Genomic DNA, 25287 nt, shown 5'->3' with positions numbered 1-25287 from the left:
CAGGAAAACTCGCAATGTTTAGGTAATTGTTTGTGAGGGAGGGAAAGCGATTTTCAAACACAAAATTAAAGAATGACATTATATGATAAAGAGGTTATCACGCTTGTGTGTTTGGGGATGGTAAATATCCTGTATTAGGAATAAACACTATGTATTTAGCTCGCCAAGGCTCGCTAAACACAATGTTTATTCCTAATACAGGATATTTACCATCCCCAAACACACTCGCGTGATAACCTCTATGTATCATAGAGCACCATACGATCTATACTATGCATTTGTATTGCTACACTTGTAGGAAAGGGGGGATAGGGTGGCCCAGTTGTCTAAGGCGCCGCGATTCGCTGTGCAGAGTTGCGTCCCTTGGGCATGCCAGAAACTTATGATTGTGGGTTGGAATCCCGGTTCGCCCCGATGATGTTTCTAAGTTTGTCAACACCATACCCGTGCTCGTGGGTTTCACCGAAGTGGTAAACGTCCGAGACCTGCATCACTTCGGGCTTCCCTTCCACATTAAGCTGACACGCTGTGATATTAACTGGAATACTGTTAAAAGCGGCGTTAAACCCAACTCACTCACTCACTTGTAGGAAAGGGATCACGTATCCCAAGCCTAGGGGGATGCACGCTACGCCATGGCCCTTCACCTGATACAATTATGTTTAGTGTAAGTGTTCTTGTGTTACTAGCCAATCATTTGTAACAAATTCCAAATAAAGAAGTGGTTACCTCACGACATGTCTTCAAACAGTGTCAATTTACGATAGGAAGTCATAGGATTGAGAAACTGTATGTAGTTACCTCATTTTATTTATCGTGAACCTATACTTTTCGACACTTCAGTACGTGGTTGTACGACATCGACCTGCACTGACCTTTGTGTTGCGATTGGCTTCGTTTAGAGATCATAAACCAGACACAACAATGCTGAACAATTGGTTCCAATTGGACTGTACGTATACAGCGATGTTAGATGTATCAGGAAATGTACTAGATATACATGTGTCTAGGGGAATTGTTCACTGCTTTGTGACTTGCTTATATGCGCTTCTCAAAACTATTTATTCGGCTGATGCCAACTTCGAGATAAAGGTACAACATTCTACAGCAAAGTCAAAGTTGTGACTGAGTCGAATGTTCGAGATAGCGTTATGTTTTTATATATCGAATGAGGAGAAAAGCAGGCACATTTGTATGTGTTTATATAGTGAAGCGGTTGGGACCTATTAATAGATTCGAGGTGACGGGGTAACAATTTCTAAACTAATATTTTTATTTCTGATAGTTTGTTTTATTAATGTAATTCTATTTTCTTTTGAGGAAGGCCTTCTGGTATAAACATATCTTCGGACATTTTCATACTCCAAAGTTATTTCTCGTATTGTCGGTTACATGTATTATTTGTAGGAAAGCTTTTTGAAGTAATTGTTCTCCATACACAGATATTGCTTCTTGGATTACTGTATTGATTTTCTTGATGATCTAATCAGCAAACACTGAATGAAGCAAAAAGCACTCATTTTGGAGTTATTATTGTACTTTATGGGATTCTGTGTAATCACATACAGTCAATGAAAAATACACACACATAGGGGACGCATGAACTGTGAGATATTTATGTAGGAAGCAGCCAAACAGCATAGGAAATGCACTGACTCATGTGGAAGCGTTGATAGATGATGTTAGTCACGTAAACCTGTGTCAATCATGCGTGTGTCATTGAGTGTCGTACTAGTTATGGCGAGCGTCTACCCATTAAGTGTCCTATTGCTTGGAGTGACTTTTACTGTCCTTACGTCAATAACTTCTTCTAGAGGTAAGTATCACGTTTGATCCATATACAGTGAGTACACTGTAGATTATTATTCATTATAGTTACATATTTTTTATAATTTGAGGTTTACACGATATACGGCATTTCCATTGAAAGGGAGGACGGTCATATGACCCTGAAACTGACGTTCATAGGCTTATGAACAACACAATTTGACGTCCATCGTTGTTCACGAAACAGTAGTCTTCAAATGACGTAAACACTGACGAACTACTGGGAATTCATAAAAGCGTTGTTTCTGATCATGTAGACCCTTTAATCTTGACCACAGCGTTTCAGCATACATCGAGAAACGTTGACGAATATCCTAGCTACGACCTTTCCCAGTGAACAAAACGTAAAAATACACATCCTCTAGGTCCTGTTGCAGGATAGACTCGATCTGTGTCTGGACTGACTGTTACAGTCTACAGCAATCTATGAATTTACGTTGGTATCTATTTGACACATCTTAATAATCACCTTTTAATGATCGGCCAACTGATCAATGATGACTAAAACATGTAACCGCCACAGGTTCATTAACTTCGGAAATTTCTCCCGTCACAGTTATCGTGTCGGCCATTTTGACGTCTCGTACTTGACGTGAATGTATTACGACGCGCTGTCATTGTGACTGACTTAACAGACGTTTCTCACCAAATGATGATATTATTTGAATACGTTTCTTGTAAACAAGCTGCCACAGATGTTCCTGTAAGGCAAATTGTGCATACAAACGCACATGTCACCTCTCTTTATCTTTTGGGGTTTTGGAGAACTATTTTTCTCCGCGATACAGCTGGTTGTTGTATGTCTATCAGTGAAAGCATGAAGTCACACGTATAAATCTAGCGCTACATCCCTGGAGGTATAAAACAGTGAAACCAAAAACTATACTACAAAACCAAGGCACCTTAACGTTATGAGGATTTGTAGCTATTACTAGAACCTTCATATTACAACAGCTATTCACGGCCAGTATAAAGGTACACGGAATGACATTTATTAGAAGCCTCCGATAGATCAAATAGCCATCCGGATACCACTTTGCGTTTAGTTTATTTTGTACAATGATTTGGACAAATTCGGCGGCACTGAAACCTATAGTTACTGTACTTTGTACACTGCAAACAAAGATTAAAACACTGAAATGACTGCTTGTTTGTTTCTAAATGTAGCTGCTAATACAGGCCTAGACACCAGAGAATATCGGGTTTGCAATTTTGTCGGTTATTAGTGCATATAATTATCTTTAACTTATTTGAGGATGTTATCATGCAAGATGCTCCTTTTCATTTCAAGATGTGATTATATATTTCATGATGTCTTTGTATTCACTGTCTGTCAACTGGTTCAAAAGAATTGAAAAAAAACCCCGCACACTTATTGTCCATAATTGCCATAATATTGCCAGCATACCATATTCGACGTAATAAGCGCCCCGCTCTAATAAGCGCTCACGGCGATATTTGCTAATATATTGACTAGTGAACAATCCCAATTAGCACCCCTTCGGATTGATCAATGTACACAAGACTTATTTATTCGCGTATAATACGCACTCACGTGTTTAATGCACCCTGAATCATAGGCAATTAAATTCTGGAAAAAATATATATGTCGTATATAACCATTTCAGGCTGTCAACATAAACCACGAAATTTATCTTTCAACCCTGTTGTTCTTCACCAAAAAAATATTCTAATAAGAGCCCCCTATTTCTAATTTTGAGAGCACCCTGGGCGCTTTTTACGTCGAATACGGTATTAGTAAGTGGTAATAAACGAATTCTCACCGTTGTTTCCTCCCGCAGATAATTCTCATAAAATTGTGATATCATTTCGAATACAGCTTGAAGTTATGGTAATTATATGCAAAATAAAGTTTCAGAAGATTTTTAAGCGTGTTCCTAGTATAATGCAAAGGTAGATTTTCGCAGAAATGTTTGTTTGTTTGTTGCTTAACGCCGCACTCGGCAATATTCCATCTATAAGATGGCGGTCTGTAAATAATCGATTCTGGAAGGGACAATCCAGTGATTGACATCATGCGCATCGAGCCACGCAATTGTGATCGATGATATGCATCTACCAAGTCAGCGAGCTTGACCACCCGATCCCGTTAGTCGCCTCTTACGACAAACATAGTCGCCTTTTACGGCGAGAATTGGTAAGTTACAGAACTTGCAACTAATAATTAGAATCAGTCGTGGTGTGGCTATATCTGCTATTATGTGGTGGTCATGTGATGAAAATAGTCCAATATCAAGTGCTGACTGATATATCATGTGTAGTATCATATGACCTTTGACTGTGATAAACATGTAATAAATGGTTTAATTGGTCTCTTTGATGTTAACCTATCATGTTGGCACATGCCTGAATTTTCAAACATTGTTCGCTCAATACAAACAAAAGAGTACTTGTCTCTCATTTCCACGTGGACACAGTTTACGACTTAGTATTTGTTTGTTTGTTGTTTAACACCGCACTCAGCAATATTCCAGCTATAGCGGTCTGTAAATAATCGTGTCTGGACCAGACAATCTAGTGATTGGGATTCGAAGACATGCATCAACCAAGTCAGCAAGCCTGACTATCCGATCCCGTTAGTCGCCTCTTACGACAAACATAGTCACCTTTTACGGCAAGCATGGGTTGCTGAAGACCTATTCTACCCCGTATCTACTCGGGTGTTAGGACTTAGTATAAAACATTGCATCAGGTATCATTCAAACACCAATCTGCCGTCGAACATAACGTCAAATATGGGATAACCACTTGTTAGAGTAAGTGGCTGAATACTGTTTTACGTCGCAATCACCACAAATATGAGAGCTATTAAAATTTCCTATATTCATCGTAAAAAGAAAATACGATTGGGCACATTTAATGATAACCATGGCATTTAAAAACGCCCCTGCAATAAAAAATATGAAGGGTTGACTAAAACCAAATAGAAAGTGCTATGTTGTGGGGGTTACAAAACAGACGCGTACGTCATAATATGTTTTACCCACCCCACTCCTACGCGTGCCTAACATGTATGATAGGGGGAAGGTTTCACTGAGTAGCTGATAAAGCTAGTGAAGTTGTCGAAGGCTGGGAAATGACCTTTACTCGACGTACGCGTGACGAAGATGAATGAAACATTTGGACTGTAGGCAGTGATATAAAATGAATCATGAGACTTCCACTTTTGTGTGTCAGATAACATCAGTAAAATCACATCTCGCCGGACGCCATCTTACTTTGACACATACAGTGTATTCATTGATCTGGATTCATGAGGCCTGCATTCCCAGTAAACGGTGAAAGTATCTTTGTTATGTGCCTCTCAGACTCAGTAGTGAGTGAGTGAGTGAGTGAGTGAGTGTAGCTTCGTTGAACACTGACAGGTGTGCTTTTAGTGATCATTATAGGAATATCACGGCTGGGTACACCAGAATAGGGCTCACACATTGTCGGGAATCGGACCCGGGTCTTCGGCGTGACGAGCGAACGCTTTAACCACTAAGCTACCCGACCGTCCCCAAGATTCAGTAGTGTTTATTCACAATACTGAGAGGCCATTGGCCAACAGTACATGCTATACAGTAATGGGTGTATATATAATCATAAATGAACATATTTGGAATTTCTTAGGTTCATAGCATGCAATATGTACATTGACAGTTTTTTCGTTTTTGCTACATTGTCGCTTGACAATAATACAAAAATCTATATCCTGGGATAACGGATATACTATTTATCAAGGAATATAAAAATTATCATTAACTCTCTTAAGGAAGCCACATGCCTCATCATCTAATTAGTGACGCGCATAAATGGATTAACGACGCCCCACTGTCCCTGTTAGACAATCAACGTCTCTGCAGTTGGGGACGTCATGGAATGATGATAGTCTGATAAGTTCAATGACGTTGGCGACAGTGACGAAGCTTTTCATTTACATGGGTGAGATGAAAGCATGGAACGTGACATCGATCGATCGGTCTCGTCGTGTATTTTGAATTTATGTTGACATATAAAACTACAGGCCATAGACGTTAGACAATCAGCGTCTCTACAGTTTGGGATTTCATGGAACGATGATAGTCTGATAAGTTCAATGACATTGGCGACAGTGACGAAGCATTTCATTTACATGGGTGAGATGAAACCATGTAACGTGGCATCGATCAATCGGTCTCTTCGTGTGTTTTGAATATGTGTTGACATAAAACTGCAGACCATATACTTTCCTTAGAAATCCATTGTTGAAATAGATTAATTAAATACACAATAACATTTGAAACACATAACCATATCGAAACTGTAACTAAGATGACTAAAACGCCTCACCAAATTCTAAAATACAATAAAATGATTTGAAACGATGTTTTTCACGTAAATGTGACTAAGTATGCGGCCTTAGGATTTTACTCAATTCTAAGCAGTGTGACGTCACATACATGCACTCGTCAGATGCAATATATTACAACGACATAACATGAACAATCAGTTCGTTAATCAGACGTGGGGAGACAAAGGTTCAGGAAGACGATACATCCCCAGACAAATTAAACACCAGGGCCCCGTTCCACAAAGCGATCTTAGGGCTAAGTTGATTGTAACTCACTAAGTACGCGATCTTAAATTTTGGTTACGATCGGCCGCCCGTTCCACAAAGCAATCTTAACTAAGAGAGTTGTAAGTTAAGATCAAAATGCTAAGTTGCTCCGGACCAACTTAGGATCGCTAAAATCGATCTTAAATATTGTACCATAACAACAAAGATGGCGTATGTTGACTTATTATTATATCAGATAACATTCTGACAGTCCACAGCTCACTTACTTGTTAGCGATGTCCTCCCATATGCTGCCTTTCAGCTTATTGGTGACGGTAGAGCTGAATGAGGAATTCAGTGTCGTGTGGTGAACAGCCACCTCATCAACAAGGACAGCGATCTCGCTTGCTGAAAAATTGCTGCGACGAACGTGTTTGACGCCGACAGAGGTCTGCGATTCGGCCATATTTCGACAATGCGTCGTCTGCTAAACATGACCAAGGGAGGCCACTCTTAGGGAAACTTTCGTATCTTCATGGCTGAAGATTCCGATCTTTGTTAAGATCGGCTACTTAAGAACTTGTAAAGTTACAATCGCCCTAAGATAGCTTTGTGGAACGGGCGTAAACTTTAGCTAAGACGATTTTATAATCGACGTAAGTCTCTAAGATTGATTGTAGATACGATCGCTTTGTGGAACGGGACCCAGTCGCCATTATTCACCGAAACAGATTCGATTAGTCGTAAATAGCGGTAAAACGGACTGAAGCACTGAACATCAGAAATGACATCACGTGTTCGCAAAAAGAGGAGATATATCCTGGCTTACCATTAGCATACAATTTGCATAAAAAGTAAATGTTCGTTTTAAGCCTGACGCCGCAGTGGAGGACTCTTGTTTAAGAAAAGAACGATCAGGACCGATCACATTTAGTACTAACCCAACTTCAACTATTTTCAGAGTCCCCAAAGTTAGTGATTCTGGTGGCTGATTTGGGTCGAGATCCTCAACCGGCGTCTTTACATATGATAAATTTACATCACCTGAACTTGTCAACGATTGAAAAACCATTTCTCATCAGTCCGATGGCCATTGAGTTCGATGAAGTGGGTGAACACATCTATTGGACGGATATTACCATGAAACAAGTGAGACGGGCTGATGTCGATGGCGGAAAGGCTCAAGTCATATCACAACTACATGCAAGTAAGTTCATCTTATGACATATAACACTATACCACTTTGAAATGATTTATTCTTCAACGCGAATGATTAGTAAACACTGAAAAAAAAATTGGTTTGGATTTCGAATTTCATAATTGTCATAAGAATCCGATGATCACACTCGTCGACTTGGTTGATTGTAACATCGATATCGTGGGACGTTGAAATGTATCAACAACTGGTTGCCTGGTTGAGATTCAAATATTTACAAGCCGAAATAATACAGAGAAAATATTGCTGACAGGGGCGTAAAATATCAAACAAAACATAATTTTTTAAATTAAAATTCACGTGAATCTTTGTTTCCACTTAAATTAGAGGGATTAGGAGACCCACTATAAAGTTCGCGAAAGTGTAGTTTTAGAACAATGTTGTGACCGTTACTTAAAACAAACCACTCTCGTAATCCAAAATGTTTACCTTGAGTAAATGAAGCAAGGAAGGTTATATCAGCTACTGTAGTGCTAGAGTTGTATATGTCCTTACAATAGAGAACGGATTCTATATGCGCCAGGGATGTAAATACAGTTGACCAATTGCAAAATGCACGTCAAATTGTGAAAAAATGTATTGCCTTACATTCGAGGGGTGGTTGAAAAGTTCCAAGCCTAACTAACAGGGGGCACGGGTGGCCCAGTCGTCTAAGGCGCCGCGATTCGCTGTGCAGAGTTGCGTCCCTTGGGCACGCCAGAAACCTATGACTGTGGGTTCGAATCCCGGTTCGCCCCGATTATGTTTCTAGGTTTGTCAGCACCATACCCGTGCTCGTGGGTTTCACCGAAGTGATAAAAGTCTGAAACCTGCATCACTTCGGGCTTTCCTCCCACATTAAGCTGACACGCCGTGATATAACTGGAATACTGTTAAAAGCGGCGTTAAACCCAACTCACTCACGCCAAGCCTAACTATGACGGACTGCGTTGATCGAGTTGGCTGCTAATTCTTTTTCAACATAATCCCCTCTGAGGTCCACACACTTTTGCTAACGATGCTGGAGTGCTTCCTTCTGCTGGTGTAAAATGTCATCCACATCAGAAATGACGCCAACATCATTTCCATAATGCTCACATTCAAAGCAATGGCCATGAATGCCAAAGCCATGGCGACAGCAGACTTGTGCATAAATGACAACAAAGTTTTTGTGAATATTCCACGACATTTAGCCTTAATAGTCACACGAAGTTGCCGAAGCGGATTAGCATAATATTACTATCCCACAGAGCCGAAACCATCATTTTGCCAGCTGATGGAGCAGACGTTGTGTTCTTCGACGAGAGGAAGTATAAGTTTCCAAAGCTTTGATACTTATTTTGTCTCTGGCTGATAGTGATTAATCCAATATTCATCCATGGATACAAATCGCACAACAAATTCAACTGGGTCTGCTTCAAAGACGACCTAAAATGTTACATAAGATGGTGAACCTGGAGCGTTTCTGATCAGGAATCAGAAGCCCTGGGACCCAGCGTGCTGAAACCTTTGTCGTGCCCAATTCATTCCGCAGAATGTTCCTAACTCTCTCATGAGAGATACCTACTGTATTGGCTATGTGACATGTGGTCATGCATAATAATATAATGTATTTTATTAACATTGTCCTTGTAGTGTCAGCTCCTGATCTTGGATACTCTTCTCATAACAGTGGCAAAGACGGACGGAACACACTACATCTAAAGTTGATACCTTGTCAACAAAGATACTTGTCCCTTTTACTTTGAGATACATGCCAGCAGCGACACATACCTAGCAGACATACAAGCTGTTTAAGTGTGTACTGTAAATCCTACGTCATGAGGCAATCCGGTTCAGAAATACCTCATATACGTCAATGACGTTATGCTAACTTTCCCGTGTACTGGAAAAGTACGTATACCTCACAATCATGGCAACAGACAGTCTCCGTCCAATCTCTGCAGTCCCTGCAATTAATTTATTTCAATGAGAATACGGTTTGATGTACCCTCTTAATGGCGACCGTGTACCTCTCGTCTGTCTCCTCGGCCTAACAAAGGCTACATCAAAACGTACAGAGCGGCCATGTGTGTTTGGAAGATAACAATGTAAAATCGAATCCATCAAACGTTAACGGAGAAGTCTGTGTATGTTCCGGTTACGTCACTATAGCATGCACGACAATCGTAATGTGTACCGCATGAGTCCACCCATTGACCGTAATGACCCCTGTCCAAGGAACTAAGGAGCCTGCGGATGATACATTGTGCAATTGCATAATTTCCAATGGCATCCATTTACTTTTACTTTTGATTTTGATATAATGATTATTTTTGTGTACGAACTGTTGACAGCATCGTCGCCTAAAGGGTTAACAGTTGACAGCGGTACCAGACATATGTTCTACACAGATGATGGTGCAGATAGCATAGTCAAGGTTCAAATGAACACTTTAGTGACTGCGACAATTATTGATACTGGTCTACATAAACCACGAGGGATTGTTGCTGATACCAGATACAGGTATTTAGTATACCGATTATAGCACCACTACGTTTACATCTTGAAACAATTATTATCTTGATAAAAACCTTGAAACATTATAAATAAAGTTATGGATCTTAACAAAGCTTATGATTACGTAGTATGTTTTAAAAGATAAGTTTCTTCGTTTGAAGAAAGTAATGAAAAGTAAAACTAACGCCTTCCTCAGACATGAATTTGAATCTTCTTATTTGTTGTGGTTTTGATTCAGATGATTCTAATTTTTGTATGAAGACGTTAATAACGACACACGGGGTAAATTCGTGTTGATATTCTGCAGGCGATTGTACTGGGTTGACAGAGGAAACGCTTCCAAGATAGAGACCTCCGACTATATGGGAGATCTGAGGAAAACACTTGTCTCGTCTGACCTTCATTTTCCAAATGATATTACACTGGATGAAAACGGTGAGTATGATTTAATAAAAAAAATGCTACCATGGTACTACGCATTTTGAGTCATTCGAACACATGAAGTAACAGTCATGATCATTGTCGAATGGTAATTTGAACACTACGTGATAATATCGTACAAATTATCATTCTGAGAAAAGGTTTTTGTGCAGAAAGTGTAGTGAACCAATCTTGAAAGTTAAATTTATCATTATTCATGATTTATACACTAGTGTTCTAAATGGTAACGACATTAAATACTAGTATATGTAGGTTCGAATCCCAGATTCGCCCAAATGAAGATAATGATCAGTCTGCCAGCACCATACCAGTTTGTTTCACCTAAGTTGGAAAATACCGTTACGTCTACGACGTGCGTTCCTTTTGGCTGTCCTTCAACAATCAACATCAACGTCCAGTCATGCAACTTACTCACTCTGTTCTAATTCCTCCTGAAGCTGGCCGACTGTACTGGACGGACACTGCTGGTTACATTGGATCTATTCTTGTGGATGGCTCAGACAGGAAGACAGTACTAAGCCAGGGCGGAACTAACTTCTTCTTCATATCCTTTTACAACGAGCTGCTCTACTACACGGTGTTTGGAAATGAGTGAGATTTTAGTTGGATTCTTATGAACTTCATATTCCCTAAAGCCTAAAATTATGTGAGAATGAAATATGTCAGCCATTTAAACACGGCGGAGGATGTTCATACCAAAATGTCTGAGATGATATGATGATATGATGACATTTCTGTTATACAGCACAATTAACATCATAAGTGCAGATGGCATTTATTGGGCGCCGTTGAAAGCAAGTACCATTCAATCTTGTGCTGGAATTCACGTTTTTTCCCCGAGCTACAATAATTCAGGTACCCAAATAGCGGTTTTGTAATTTTAAGGATAAAGTTTTTGTTGTTTTAAAATATGCTTTAAGCTTTCATATACACAAAGATGTGGGAGTTCTCAGACGCTCACAATGAATGATTCGACCAAATTCAACAGGGACACGGGTGGCCCAGTCGTCTCAATTCGCTATGTAGGGCAATGTCCAATAGTCATACCAGAATCCTACGATTGTGGGTTCGAATCCCATATTTATAGTTTGTTTGCACAGTACTGCATCACTTTAGGCTTTCCTCCCCTATGCGGATATACAATGTAGCGGTGATAAAACTGAAAAGCTGCTCAACTCATTCATTCGTTACCAATACTATGGATATTTTCAATCTAAAAAAAATCAATTTAAAAATTGGAATAAGTAATTTTTGACAGCTCCTTGCCCGGATGGTCAGTACGGGAACACGTGTGATCCCTGTGGACACTGTGCCTACATATGTGAAAAGACAACCGGCCTGTGCTATGGAGGATGTTCACCTGGCTATACGGGAGACAAGTGCACGGCAGGTTTGTTTCAGCCTCTTTTCAATCCTGTCAAAATGTTGCATAGAAATGTTCTAAAAGGTATGTGCATGTCTGTATGCTAGACATTATTCTCGATTATATTTTTTTCTTCAAATTAAATTTAGTTTGTACCCCGGGAACCTTTGGTGATGAGTGTGGCTCTGTGTGTTTTCACTGCAACACCGGAAGTGTGTGTGACCCAGTGACTGGGCAATGCCCGGATGGATGTCAGCCGGGATGGAGGGGATCTCACTGCCACATAGGTACGTTTATGAGGGAGCTTCTGCATTAAAACTACCACGGCTTCAATACGTTAATGAAATAAGTACATACTTGTCTTCGCAATCGACTGCAGAAAAGTATTTTTTATCGTTTAATAAGACGACATAAATCAATGAACGAACATATATTCACTGGTGGCATCAAAACGCCTTATGATTCATGCATAAGTTTGATATCTTCTTCACACGTATCAACACACACTATGTTCTCCATATACATACGGCGCATGCACACCTTGTGGTATGTGTGCTGGTGACGCCCTCTGCACCATGACGACTGGAAGCTGCCGAGCTGGATGCCGAATGGAGGGGTGTCCGATGTGATCGAGGTTAAATTATAAGTAGTTTATAGACACTATCCTGTCATGCGACAACTACACTTGTACGGGTGTAAGATATTAGAGGTCTATGACATAATGTATCAGCTGCATTTACTGCAAAACACTTTAAATCAAAGTTAGGGGGCACGGGTGGTCCAGTCGTCTAAGGCGCCGCAATTCGCTGTGCAGAGTTGCGTCCCTTGGGCATGCTAGAAACCTATGATTGTGGGTTGGAATCCCGGTTCGCACCGATTATGTTTCTAGGTTTGTCAGCACCATACCTGTGCTCGTGGGTTTCACCGAAGTGGTGAACGTCTTAGACCTGCATCACTTCGGGCTTTCCTCACACATTAAGCTGACACGCCGTGATATAACTGGAATAATGTTAAAAGCGGCGTTAAACCCAACTCACTCACTAACTTTAAATCATAGTTAGTTATTTAACGCCATACTCAGCAATAGTCCAAAAACACACTTGTCCTCTACATAATTGAGACCGATCCAGGCAAACAAGTGCTTAATAATAGTAATGACAGACCGCGCCGTCGGGGTATGATGACACGCAATCAGCAGTAACAGCATGACCACCCGATCCATATTTTACCCAACTCTTGCATGGGGTACAAGGTGCGCCGTCTGCCTCAATAATCCAACTGGGACTGGTCACCAGATCAAACGTAGTCGACTCTAATGACTCTTCAAGACACACTGGATATTAACATTGTTAAAGAAGCTATGGGATGATGGGGTAACGTAGTGTTCCAGCGTTGGCCCGTCACGCCTAAGACCTAGGTCGGATTCCCGAGATGGGTACCTCATACAAAGCCGGGATGTTGCCAGAATATGACCCAAAACTCGACTCACCTACCGCTGCCTCGGGATCACATTTAGGCAATACCTGTTTATGGAGGGTATGGAGTCTACCTAGGTTGGGCCTCAACATATAAAAAGTGATGCGACCTCAGCATATTTTTCCCCCCTACATTTAGGGTTCAAACTGTATTGGCGCGAATGGTCAGGTTTAAGAAGATTAAAGTCATGTTCGTGTTAACATACTATACGCAATTGCTCCAAATAGACAATAGACAATGGTGTTTTCTAATGTATACTTATCTTTATATACAGCTTGTGATACGAACACACACGGAGAATTGTGTGTGTTATGTGGCTACTGTGCTGGAGGCGTTTCATGTGACCAGGTGTCAGGCGTCTGTCCTGATGGATGCCAGTATGGATGGATTGGAGACAAATGTGACAGAGGTACGTCAACACTTGAATTTGATAACAATTATAATGTGGTTAGACTAGCATACCTTAGATTAAGATTGACAAACACTCTAAACAAGTGTCTAGCTGGATGCCCATTCAAAAGTGTGGAATTTCCCCAAAAATACAGAAAGAATAGCCATTTATAATTTCATTGAAGACCAGATTATCATCTACGACGTGAATCCAGGGTGTCCTGTCAACACTTATGGAGCATCATGTGCAGCATGTGGTTTCTGTGCTGGGGGTGTCTCCTGTGACAACGTTTCAGGCAATTGTGAGGCTGGATGTCATACTGGGTGGACTGGAGAAAAATGTGACAGATGTAATTCACCACTCGTTTTGTCGGTTAACATAATTATACTCATTGTTTGGAAAAAAACCAGCATGCGAATTCGTACATACACCATTACGGGGGATGTTGATATATTTGTTTTGTTATCCTGAAGCAAATTAATCTTGAAAGGTATTTTCCACATTGCATGCCCAATAATTCACAACTTCGTTACAACATGATACCAATACGGTAATAATCCCAACACACTCTCCCATTACATGTGATATTGACGTAATGAAAATCACTGTTTAGCATGTCAACCAAATACATATGGCACATCCTGTGCTTCATGTGGCCACTGCGCTGGAGGTGCTTTCTGTAACCGGAGCTCCGGACTGTGTCCAACAGGATGTCAAGATGGCTGGACAACATTATTGTGTAACATTAGTAAGTGTAGAAATAAACTTAACTGGTATATATGTAAACTTAATATTATTCATTTTCTAAAACGATATCTCAGATATTAATTACATTTGTGTATCTGTGAAACGTTTGATAAGCTGTGCATAGAATAAAACTACGTCACGTAACGTTTCCTATTGTTGTTATGCCCTACCCAATGTCGTTAAAATCAGACCTCAGTTCTCGCCACCGCTAAACAAAGATCTGAGGACATCCCATTAGGGGTCACGTCAGAACGACCTTGCATCCGACCAATCAGAGCATCGGAATGGGATTTCTAATCATGCAACCTCGAAAACTTTAACTCCGAACGATAGTTACGGATTTAACGACTGAAACCATACAATCTAGACCATCTATTAGCCATTCCAGAATGTTCTTTTGTTCACGTTGTCAAAATATGTTTCGGAGCGTTGTCGCAAATTTGAAATTAGTGCCGTAAAGCACGAGAAAGCTGCCTTCTGATTGGTCGTTCCATTGGTCGATCAAAGTTCGCGCAAGGTCGGTCTGACGTGACCCGTAATGGGATGTCCTCAGATCTTTGTTTAGCTGTAGCGAGAACTAAGATCTGATTTTAATGAGATTGTGCTTTACCGTCCCCATTTGTGGCTTTGGTGTGATGCCCATTCAAAAGTGTGGAATTTACATAAACAAATTCCGTAAGAAAAGCCATTAATAACTTCCTTGAACACCAAATTATCATGTACGACGTGAATTCAGAGTGTCCTGACAACACTTATGGAGCATCATGTGCAGCATGTGGTTTCTGTGCTGGGGGTGTCTCCTGTGACAACGTTTCAGGCAATTGTGAGGCTGGATGTCATACTGGGTGGACTGGAGAAAAATGTGACAGATGTAAGTCACCATTCGTTTTGTCGGTTAACATAATTATACTCATTGTTTTGTAAATAAAGGAAAGGATTCGTACATACACCATTACGGAGGATGTTGATATATTTATTTTGTTATCCTGAAGCAAATTAATCTTGAAAGGTATTTTCCACATTGCATGCCCAATATTTCACAACTTCGTTACAACATGATACCAATACGGTAATAATCCCAAAACACTCTCCCATTACATGTGATATTGACGTAATGAAAATCACTGTTTAGCATGTCAACCAAATACATATGGCACATCCTGTGCTTCATGTGGCCACTGCGCTGGAGGTGCTTTCTGTAACCGGAGCTCCGGACTGTGTCCAACAGGATGTCAAGATGGCTGGACAACATTATTGTGTAACATTAGTAAGTGTAGAAATAAACTTAACTGGTATATATGTAAACTTAATATTATTCATTTTCTAAAACGATATCTCAGATATTAATTACATTTGTGTATCTGTGAAACGTTTGATAAGCTGTGCACAGAATAACACTACGTCACGTAACGTTTCCTATTGTTGTTATGCCCTACCCAATCTCATTAAAATCAGACCTCAGTTCTCGCTACCGCTAAACAAAGATCTGAGGACATCCCATTAGGGGTCACGTCAGAACGACCTTGCATCCGACCAATCAGAGCATCGGAATGGGATTTCTAATCATGCAACCTCGAAAACTTTAACTCCGAACGATAGTTACGGATTTAACGACTGAAACCATACAATCTAGACCATCTATTAGCCATTCCAGAATGTTCTTTTGTTCACGTTGTCAAAATATGTTTCGAAGCGTTGTCGCAAATTTGAAATTAGTGCCGTAAAGCACGAGAAAGCTGCCTTCTGATTGGTCGTTCCATTGGACGATCAAAGTTCGCGCAAGGTCGGTCTGACGTGACCCGTAATGGGATGTCCTCAGATCTTTGTTTAGCTGTAGCGAGAACTAAGATCTGATTTTAATGTGATTGTGCTTTACCTTTCCCAACTGTGGATTGGTGTGAAGGTAGCAGAATCAACAATATAACTTGAAAGCATGGCCATGATTATTGGAGCATATACCGACATGAACTGCAGGGCACAAGAAAGTATACACCCATGAAACAAACAAAGATGGTGATTCGATGGTGATGTGTTTGATACCGATAACATAGTTGTTTTTTGGAACTTAAGTGTGCAGTGTTTCGGCGACACTGTCAGCCTGGTAACATTTTGATAACGTTTTGATTATTCCAATTTTTTTAAGAGTATTCTTTCTTTTGCTCGGCAGTTTATGTCATAAGCATTGGTTTATGAATCACTTTCAAATGGTGACAACCAGGTGTTCTCGAAAATGCATTGACGTTGACTCAGTTGACTCATTTTGATAACGCTTGTATCCATCAAATTCAATTGTCAAGTGAATACTATTATTTTGCTCGGCAGTTAATTAATATAATGTGTCTTTGATCACAAGAGGTTTAAATATGAGTGAATTGGGTGTATCTCACTTCAGAAAAACATTGTCGTGTAACATGTAATATTAGTGAGTGTGGAAATACACTTGATTGATGTATACTAGTATTCAATATGTACGACCCAAAGCAATATCTCACATATGGATGGTTGCATGTGTGTCTATCTATGCACCGTTTGTTGATTATGATCAACTACAACCTACAGAGTTTTATTGTAAAACTTCTATGGAAGGAATCAGTGAAAGCCCAACAATGATACAAAATAACAGACTGTTATTGTCTTTGCCTTTGTCGTGTGCAACCAGTGGGGCAGGGACCGCTCAGCTTTTCGCGAACACCTGGTATCATCAATATTTGATAGTGATTCCTAAACAGATGCACATGATATAGTCGGATCGTACAATGGACTCTGCTTTCCGCAGACATCTTTACGACATATGGAAAGGGTGTTATTGACAGAGTTATTTTTCAGAAACCGTCGGAGCAACTGCGGAAAACCAGACTTCCATTGACAATGCTGATGGAATTCCACCTACTGGTAATGCTGATGATATGGTGTCACCCATACTGGCACTGTAGTTTACTACGAATACTTACATTAAACAATCGCAAGCGAAGGTATTATTGAAAACGATAATTCTGAAACTTTGAGTCCCATTAATCAGGTAAAGTTACAGAGAAGAAAGATCCTTATATAAGGAAAACATTAACATCTGTTTCCGGGTTCATTAAAGTGTCTTGTCCTGATTTATTTCCGAAGATGTCAATTGGCAATATCCCTTATAACTTCCTCAAACTCAGATATGAGGAGTATCCGTCCATGATAAGAGGATGGCACCAAAGGCTGTGAACCTTATCCTCACATTAATTCTCGAAATGATATCCGTAGGTTCTGTCCCTCCTTGGTTCTTTAAATACTATCAGGACAATCAATATGATTATCGTTATCTTGTACGGCTTTAAGACCCACTGAATGTCCTTTTATAAATGGGTTATATACTTTGTAGGTACGTTAATAGGAATCGCTTCAGCTGGAATACTTCTCATCGTCGGTGTTGTAGCCGTGACTGCATGTGTTCTCACGTAAGTTAATTCACAATATGTAGAATGAGTGAGCGTGAACTGCGTTTAACGTCACATTGAACAGTAGTCCAGTTATATCACGGCGTATCAGCTTGGTGTGGGAGGAAAGCCCAAAGAGATGCAAGTCTTAGGCGTTTACCACCTCGTTGAAACCAACGAGCAAAATCATGGCGATTCGAAGATTCGAACCGACGATCACTGGTTTCTCAAACTGCATGACGAGTTGTGGCGCATTAGATGACTGGACCACACATGCCCCTGCGAAATCAGAAGGGAGCGCATACCAAACACTTAAGCTGAATGAATACATTTAAATGAGGTGTGTTTATAATGATTGTATGTTTCATGTACCAGTATCATCAGTTAAGTACTATTGTTGATTTAGAGCCTATTTAAATCCCTTTATTATGTAAATTTAGCAATTGTTACTTCCGTTTTAGGCGATATTGAATATGCAAATCATGTCGTCATAACCATGATCGAATGTATCAATTAATGTAATATTAATTATGGTTCTGTTAACAGCAGGGGCGTTGGGATAGCCTAGTGGTTAAATCGTTCGGTCGTCACCCCGAAGACCGGGGTTCGATTCCCGTCATGTATCCCCCCTCCCCCGCCGTAATATTGCTGGAATATTGCTTAAACTCACTCACTCTGTTAACAGAAAGGGGATAAAGCGCCGGGAAACGACTGATGTCGATACAGATTTCAAGCACAGAAATCACAGCCAGCATGCAACAGTGGAAGATAGTTATACCATGTACACAAAGAATGTGTCCAGTGTTCACATCCTGCAGCAGGACGGGATGTAGGAGGGATGTAGAAAGTGTGTGAGGATGTTACAAGAACGTAATATATTTAGCTGAAATTAAAAACTGAATACTAATATTTAATTTCTATTGACATGAAATGTTTTTTTTGTGTGGTTTCATTCTTGTTACACGTGGTGCTGTTTTATCCAGTGGTAATTTGCTCAGATGCTTCAGTTCCTCAATTTCTGCTGGGCACAAGTATGCTGAAACTTGGAAGAAATGTACAGTAAAATACGTTCATAACGAACACGCTTATAACGAACTGACGGATATTACGAACTTAATTTTTCGTCCCGACCATTTGCTGTATAGATGTTGTATATATGCTTATAACGAAGTACGGTTGTAACGAACTGAAACTAATGGTCCATTTGAGCTCGTTATAACCGTAGATTATACATGAATAAACTGTCATCGAATACACTTACAGGGGCAGCGGGCTGGTGGTGTGCTCGTCACCTTCACTGTTTCGACTCCCCAACATGGGTTAGTTTGTGAAACCCATTTTTAATGTCCCTCTCTGTCATATGTCCAGAACATTGCTGCACTCAGGGTAAGACCAGACTAAGTGTAACGTTCTTATGAGCTTTTCATTAGGAATTTAATAAGAAGCGGAGGGTTATAAATATATGTCGTGAATATTATGTCATGAACAGGCATCTGTGAGACATCCATAAGCGTGGCTCGTGGTTGAAGTTAATGGTTTTCATGGTCCATACTTGATTATTTAAAGGCCGTCTTATACACCTGGAATATTGCTTCAGGGTAAACACCTTACACTCACTCATACAAAGCAAATGTGTTTTGACGTGGTTCTAAACATCCTTCAGAAATAAGGAACTTGACATACATCTACTAAAAGGCAAAGTACTGTTTAAAAATGTATGAATTGATCACTAAAAACAGCTATGACGTCGACACCAGGTGTTCACGAAAAGGGTAATCATATCCCGCTCTACAAGTAGAACCCGCCACTCACACTATTTGCATAAACGCCGCGCAGCAGCACTCTAGTCACACAACGGCGGCCTGAAAGTTATGGAGTCTTGGCCAATCATGTGAACCACATAATCCACCGACACTATAGCGCGTTTACCGAATTTGTTGAAACTAAACATGTTAAAGCTATTATTCGCTAATGTTACAAAAAGCAGACTCAGCAACAAAACCCCATATACAAGTATATTATACATTACATTTAACATGCGTAAATGTGAATTATATCATATGACTGAATTATCTGACGATGAATGCAGGAAACCAGTTTGTCTGCTAAATGAACATTAACTTATCTAAATGAGGAGACAATACAGCCATGACAATGTAGCATTGACTCAAAAGCTCGTACTTTAATCACCATTTTACGACCACTTAGCATCTATGATAAATGTTCAGTTCGTTTATTGCCATTTACTGTTAGTATTGATTTTCAGTTATTTACTAACCACTAACACTTTGTTGTTGTGAATGCAATAGAATGTGTTTTTTAAAATACATGGAGAGAGCAGGTGTGCATAACCATTACTGTACCTTCCTCACAATTTATTTCACGCCATTGGCCAAGTTGTAATAAATGTAATATGTGTAACTCATTATTGACTTTAAAAGGCTCATAATGTGCATTGTGCTTTATTGAATCAAGTCCCGGGAATAATATTAAAGTGATTGTTTAGTCATTGTTACATTAGGGTAGTGTCGTATGGGAGTTTCTATACTCACATATATCATACCGGACGACTAGCAGTACGATCAATATTGTTAATAATCCACACATGGGAACATTGTGGAAAACGTTGGCTTGTCATTTCAAAGCCCGAGGTTCGATTTCAAGCAAGGGTACAAATGCGTGGTCACCATTCCAAACTTCCCTGCCGTGATATGGCTGGAATGTATCTAAACTACTGTATTTATCTGACAATGTGAAACTGATCTTTCACTCGAGTGAACAAAACACTTTATGCCGGAACTGCTTCAGTCGGCCTCAAAGATGACACTATGGTTGGCGAGTAAGACAATAAAACACAGTATGAAAATACTTAATAAATAGAACATTTGTCTCATTTCCTGAAACGACATTCCTGCTCGTGGTCGAGTCCCTAATGGAAATATCAACTCAATCAGGTCACTTGAGATAAACATGTTCGTTGACAAGAAAGGCAAATATCCTATAAATTATATATCATTTGAAAACCATTATTTCTCCGACGAATGTGTGCTTAGATTAAGGACCAAGCAACTATCCATGAGTAGAAAAAGATGCACGGTGATTTATGGTTGGTGGAAGTTGGCTTCCTTTGTTTTCGGTGGAGTGAAGGCTCCTTCGTCTGGGTTTAGAATAGCAGCCTTTCGTTTGTTCATGAAGTCGCAACCAGACACATACTTCACACCACGACCATCACCAGGTCTTTAACAGTGGTATGAAGACAAATACATAATGGACACTAAGTGACACAGCATGTCACTATATAGGGAGAAGGCGTTCAGTTAAGGTCTCGGGATCAAAGATCTCATTTCGCTGGTACGATAGAAGTTTCCAGGGTTAGTTATACGTTTTGTCAAAGTTGACTCGTCGTATTGGATTTACCATCCATTATTCTTGGTGTTTCAGGGACTAACTTCATTATAACGATGATGACATGATTTCCTGTCAGAAAAGACATTTCTGAATAAAGCACAGAAACTCTGTTCGTGTTGTTGATTAACACGAGTCACCAGGAGTCACCACCTTAACAAAGTGTGTCTATATTCACACACGTGAAGATCCGGATAAGAAATGGTCTTCAGCAACCAATGCTTGTCGTCAGAGGTGGTCAGGGTCACTGACTTGGTTGATCCCAATTGCTTAGATCGAAACTCATGATGTCAATCACTGGTCCAGACTTGATTATTTACAGACTGCCGTCATAGAGCTGGATTGTTGTTGAGTGCGGCGTTAAACAATAAACAAATCACATGTGATACTGTTGTTGCTACTGTTGAGAAAATGAGTCGCTCATGACATGTGGTTACCTCCCTTACACCGACAGCTTGGGTAGAAGACCAAATCACGCTTCCAGACAGCTTGTACTGGTAATCCAGTTATGAGCAGTGTATAAGTACATTCTCGTGGAAATGACCTTGTGTTGAAAGGACATGTGTGTAAAAACACCATGTCACGAACACCATCTATGTAAATTTTTGTTACCTTGACGAAATGTCTTGAACGCTTGTACAGCTTCCGCTTCTGTCTCTGTTAAATGAGATATTCCTCTTTTCTTTTGAAAATAGAGCATGTGTCGACTTAATTTAATGTCAGGGTGCAGCTGGTTGTATTTTTTTATGTGAGAAGCACCAAGATCTGTGTGTTCGCATATACACGTTAAGCATTAGATATATGCAGTTACAACTGTAGCAGGGTTCTAAGCCGATATTCTAAGCCAATATTCCAGCAATATCACGTCGGGGGACACCAGAAATGGCCTTCATACAGTGTACCCATGTGGGGAATCGAACCCGGGCCTTCGGCGTGACGAGTGGACGCTTTAACCACTAGGATACCCCACCGCCACTGCATCTAGAGAGGTTTACAAAAATATGGGGTGCAGTTACAGAAGCGTATGCCCTGTACAGTGACGATCCTAGAAGGTTTAGCATTGTCAATCCGATGTGGGGAATCGAACCCGGGCCTTCGGCGTGACGAGTGGACGCTTTAACCACTAGGATACCCCACCGCCACTACAACAAGAGAGATTTACAAAAATATCTTGTGCGGTTACAGTGGATTGTTTCCAGTACAGAGACGATCCTAGAAGGTTTAGAATTTTCAAACCCATGTTGGGAATCGAACCCGGGCCCTCGGCGTGACGAGTGGACACTTTAACCACTAGGCTACCCCACCGCCACTTCAACAAGAGAGATTTACAAAAATTCTTGTGCGGTTACAGTGGATTGTTTCCAGTACAGAGACGTTAGAAGGTTTTAGCATTGTCAACAACCGCTGTAGCTGTATCGGCGAGGCAAGGCATTCCCATCGAACACTTAGTGTCCTCATTGCGTTATGTGGCAGTCACAATCTAGTTCTGTACGGACCGATGCCTGGGTTAACATCTTCATTACAATCTGGAAATCAACAATTGATAGATTAGAGATTCGGAGGTGTATGATATAATGCATTCCCTTCGGATAAGATGTTTCCAATCAATTCAAACATAAGTGTATATGTGTGAGATGAGTTGCTTTAAATATTTGAGTATCGATATTTGACTTCGACGATGAATATATCTTACATTTGTGTGGCGTTAAGAGAATCAATATTTTGCAGAATATATATGGCGACTGTTGTGTAAATCTCCGGGATTGAGAATTCAATGATGAGAGAGGGGGATTCGCCTGAAACACTTCCGTTTGATAGCTCCGAAAAAGCCATTATTCATGGTGTAATGTTTTCTGAACAGGATGCTGTGTTTCTCGATTATCCTCGTTGATGAATAATTAAAAGCAATACATATACAACAATTAACAATTCTTCAAATAATAAGGTTAGGTTGACATATCAGAATAATTGAATTACTTTATCTTATTTTTCACGGTGTTCTGTTCTAACAGTCACAAAAGACTGAACAATCTGGATGTGAGAAGATTATTCAACAGCAAATATTGTTTTGAAATTAATACAACCAGCTACGTGTTTAATATTAAAACGTATACCAGTATTAAAATCAATGACAGTTTTATGCCTGGCACTTGTTAAAGCACAAAATACTTTTAGGCCTGGACCCGCTCACATTACTTAAATAAACACTTCAAACGAGCGTCAAAATGTCTCTTATATACTCCCAACAAAAACTAGGGGATATACGGAAATAAAATTGTAAAAATTGCATTGTTTATTTGTTTGTTTGTTTAACGCCGCACTCTGATATTATATTAATATAATATTCCAGCTATATGACGGCGGTCTGTCAATAATCGAGTCTGGACCAGACAAACCAGTGATTGATATCATGAGCATCGATCCACGCAACTGGGATACGATGACATGCATCAACCAAGTCAGCGAGCCTGACCACCCGATCCAGTCAGTCGCCTCTTACGACAAGCATAGTCGCCTTTTGAGTGAGTGAGTGAGTGAGTTGGGTTTAACGCCGCTTTTAACAGTATTCCAGTTATATCGCGGCGTGTCAGCTTAATGTGGGAGGAAAGCCCGAAGTGATGCAGGTCTCAGATGTTTACCACTTCGGTGAAACCCACGAGGACGGGTATGGTGCTGACAAACCTAGAAACATAATCGGGGCGAACCGGGACTCGAACCCACAAACATAGGTTTCTGGCGTGCCAAAGGGACGCAACTCTGCACAGCGAATCGCGGCGCCTTAGACGACTGGGCCACCCGTGCCCTCGAGGCAAGCATGGGTTGCTGAAGACCCATTCCACCCCGATCACTAAAATTGTAAGAGGTATTAGTTTCTGGTAATAGTTGTATGAATACATTTGGGAACACATGAGTGAATACAACTGGTAGTGAAGTATGACAGTAGATGTTATGACCACCAACGATCTTGAAAGGTGATAGGGGTAAGATGGGAAAGTTCAACGTTGACGTTTTTGGATCAGTAGTGCGCAATACCGCCACGATTTGTCAAACATTAATTCACAAACGAGGCATACTTGTCTCTCTTGCAGCGCCTGACCCTTTCAGCAACTAACGAGGCATACTTGTCTCTTTTGCAGCGCCTGACCCTTTCGGCAACTAACGAGGCATACGTGTCTCTCTTGCAGCGCCTGACCCTTTCAGCAACTAACGAGTTATACGTGTCTCTCTTGCAGCGCCTGACCCTTTCAGCAACTAACGAGGCATACGTGTCTCTCTTGTAGCGCCTGACCCTTTAAGCAACTAACGAGGCATACATGTCTCTCTTGCAGCGCCTGACCCTTTCAGCAACTAACGAGGCATACGTGTCTCTCTTGCAGCGCCTTGCCCTTTAAGCAACTAATGAGGCATACTTGTCTCTCTTGCAGCGCCTGACCCTTTTAGCAACTAACGAGGCATACGTGTCTCTCTTGCAGCGCCTGACCCTTTTAGCAACTAACGAGGCATACGTGTCTCTCTTGCAGCGCCTGGCAACGTTCAGCAACTAACGAGGCATACGTGTCTCTCTTGCAGCGCCTGGCCCTTTCAGCAACTAACGAGGCATTCGTGTCTCTCTTGCAACGCCTGGCAACGTTCAGCAACTAACGAGGCATACGTGTCTCTCTTGCAGCGCCTGGCCCTTTCAGCAACTAACGAGGCATACGTGTCTCTCTTGCAGCGCCTGACCCTTTCAGCAACTAACGAGGCATACGTGTCTCTCTTGCAGCGCCTTGCCCTTTCAGCAACTAACGAGGCATACGTGTCTCTCTTGCAGCGCCTGGCCCTTTCAGCAACTAGCGAGGCATACGTGTCTCTCTTGCAGCGCCTGACCCTTTCAGCAACTAACGAGGCATACGTGTCTCTCTTGCAGCGCCTGACCCTTTCAGCAACTAACGAGGCATTCGTGTCTCTCTTGCAGCGCCTTGCCCTTTAAGCAACTAACGAGGCATA

At 40.8% G+C, this 25287-nt stretch overlaps 1 protein-coding gene across 1 annotated transcript; it reads left to right on the top strand.

Annotated features, from left to right (window-relative positions):
• The first annotated feature begins 1737 nt into the window (after positions 1–1737).
• On the top strand, positions 1738–21369 carry LOC124143257 (multiple epidermal growth factor-like domains protein 10). Its single transcript, XM_048400279.1, has 15 exons — positions 1738–1816; positions 7329–7574; positions 9899–10067; positions 10369–10496; positions 10940–11093; positions 11248–11357; positions 11761–11892; positions 12015–12152; positions 13616–13750; positions 14346–14480; positions 15216–15350; positions 15612–15746; positions 17306–17371; positions 17841–17916; positions 18581–21369. The coding sequence occupies exons 1-15, from the start codon at positions 1738–1740 to the stop codon at positions 18726–18728; spliced, it is 1986 nt and encodes a 661-aa protein (XP_048256236.1). The 3' UTR covers positions 18729–21369.
• Positions 21370–25287: the final 3918 nt, after the last annotated feature.

This window comes from Haliotis rufescens, unplaced genomic scaffold (genome assembly GCF_023055435.1).
Source record: "Haliotis rufescens isolate VD_foot unplaced genomic scaffold, xgHalRufe1.0.p SCAF_2, whole genome shotgun sequence".
Classification (NCBI taxonomy): domain Eukaryota; kingdom Metazoa; phylum Mollusca; class Gastropoda; order Lepetellida; family Haliotidae; genus Haliotis; species Haliotis rufescens.
Note: the sequence above shows the minus strand (reverse complement) of the source record. Positions and strands in the feature narration are given on the sequence as shown.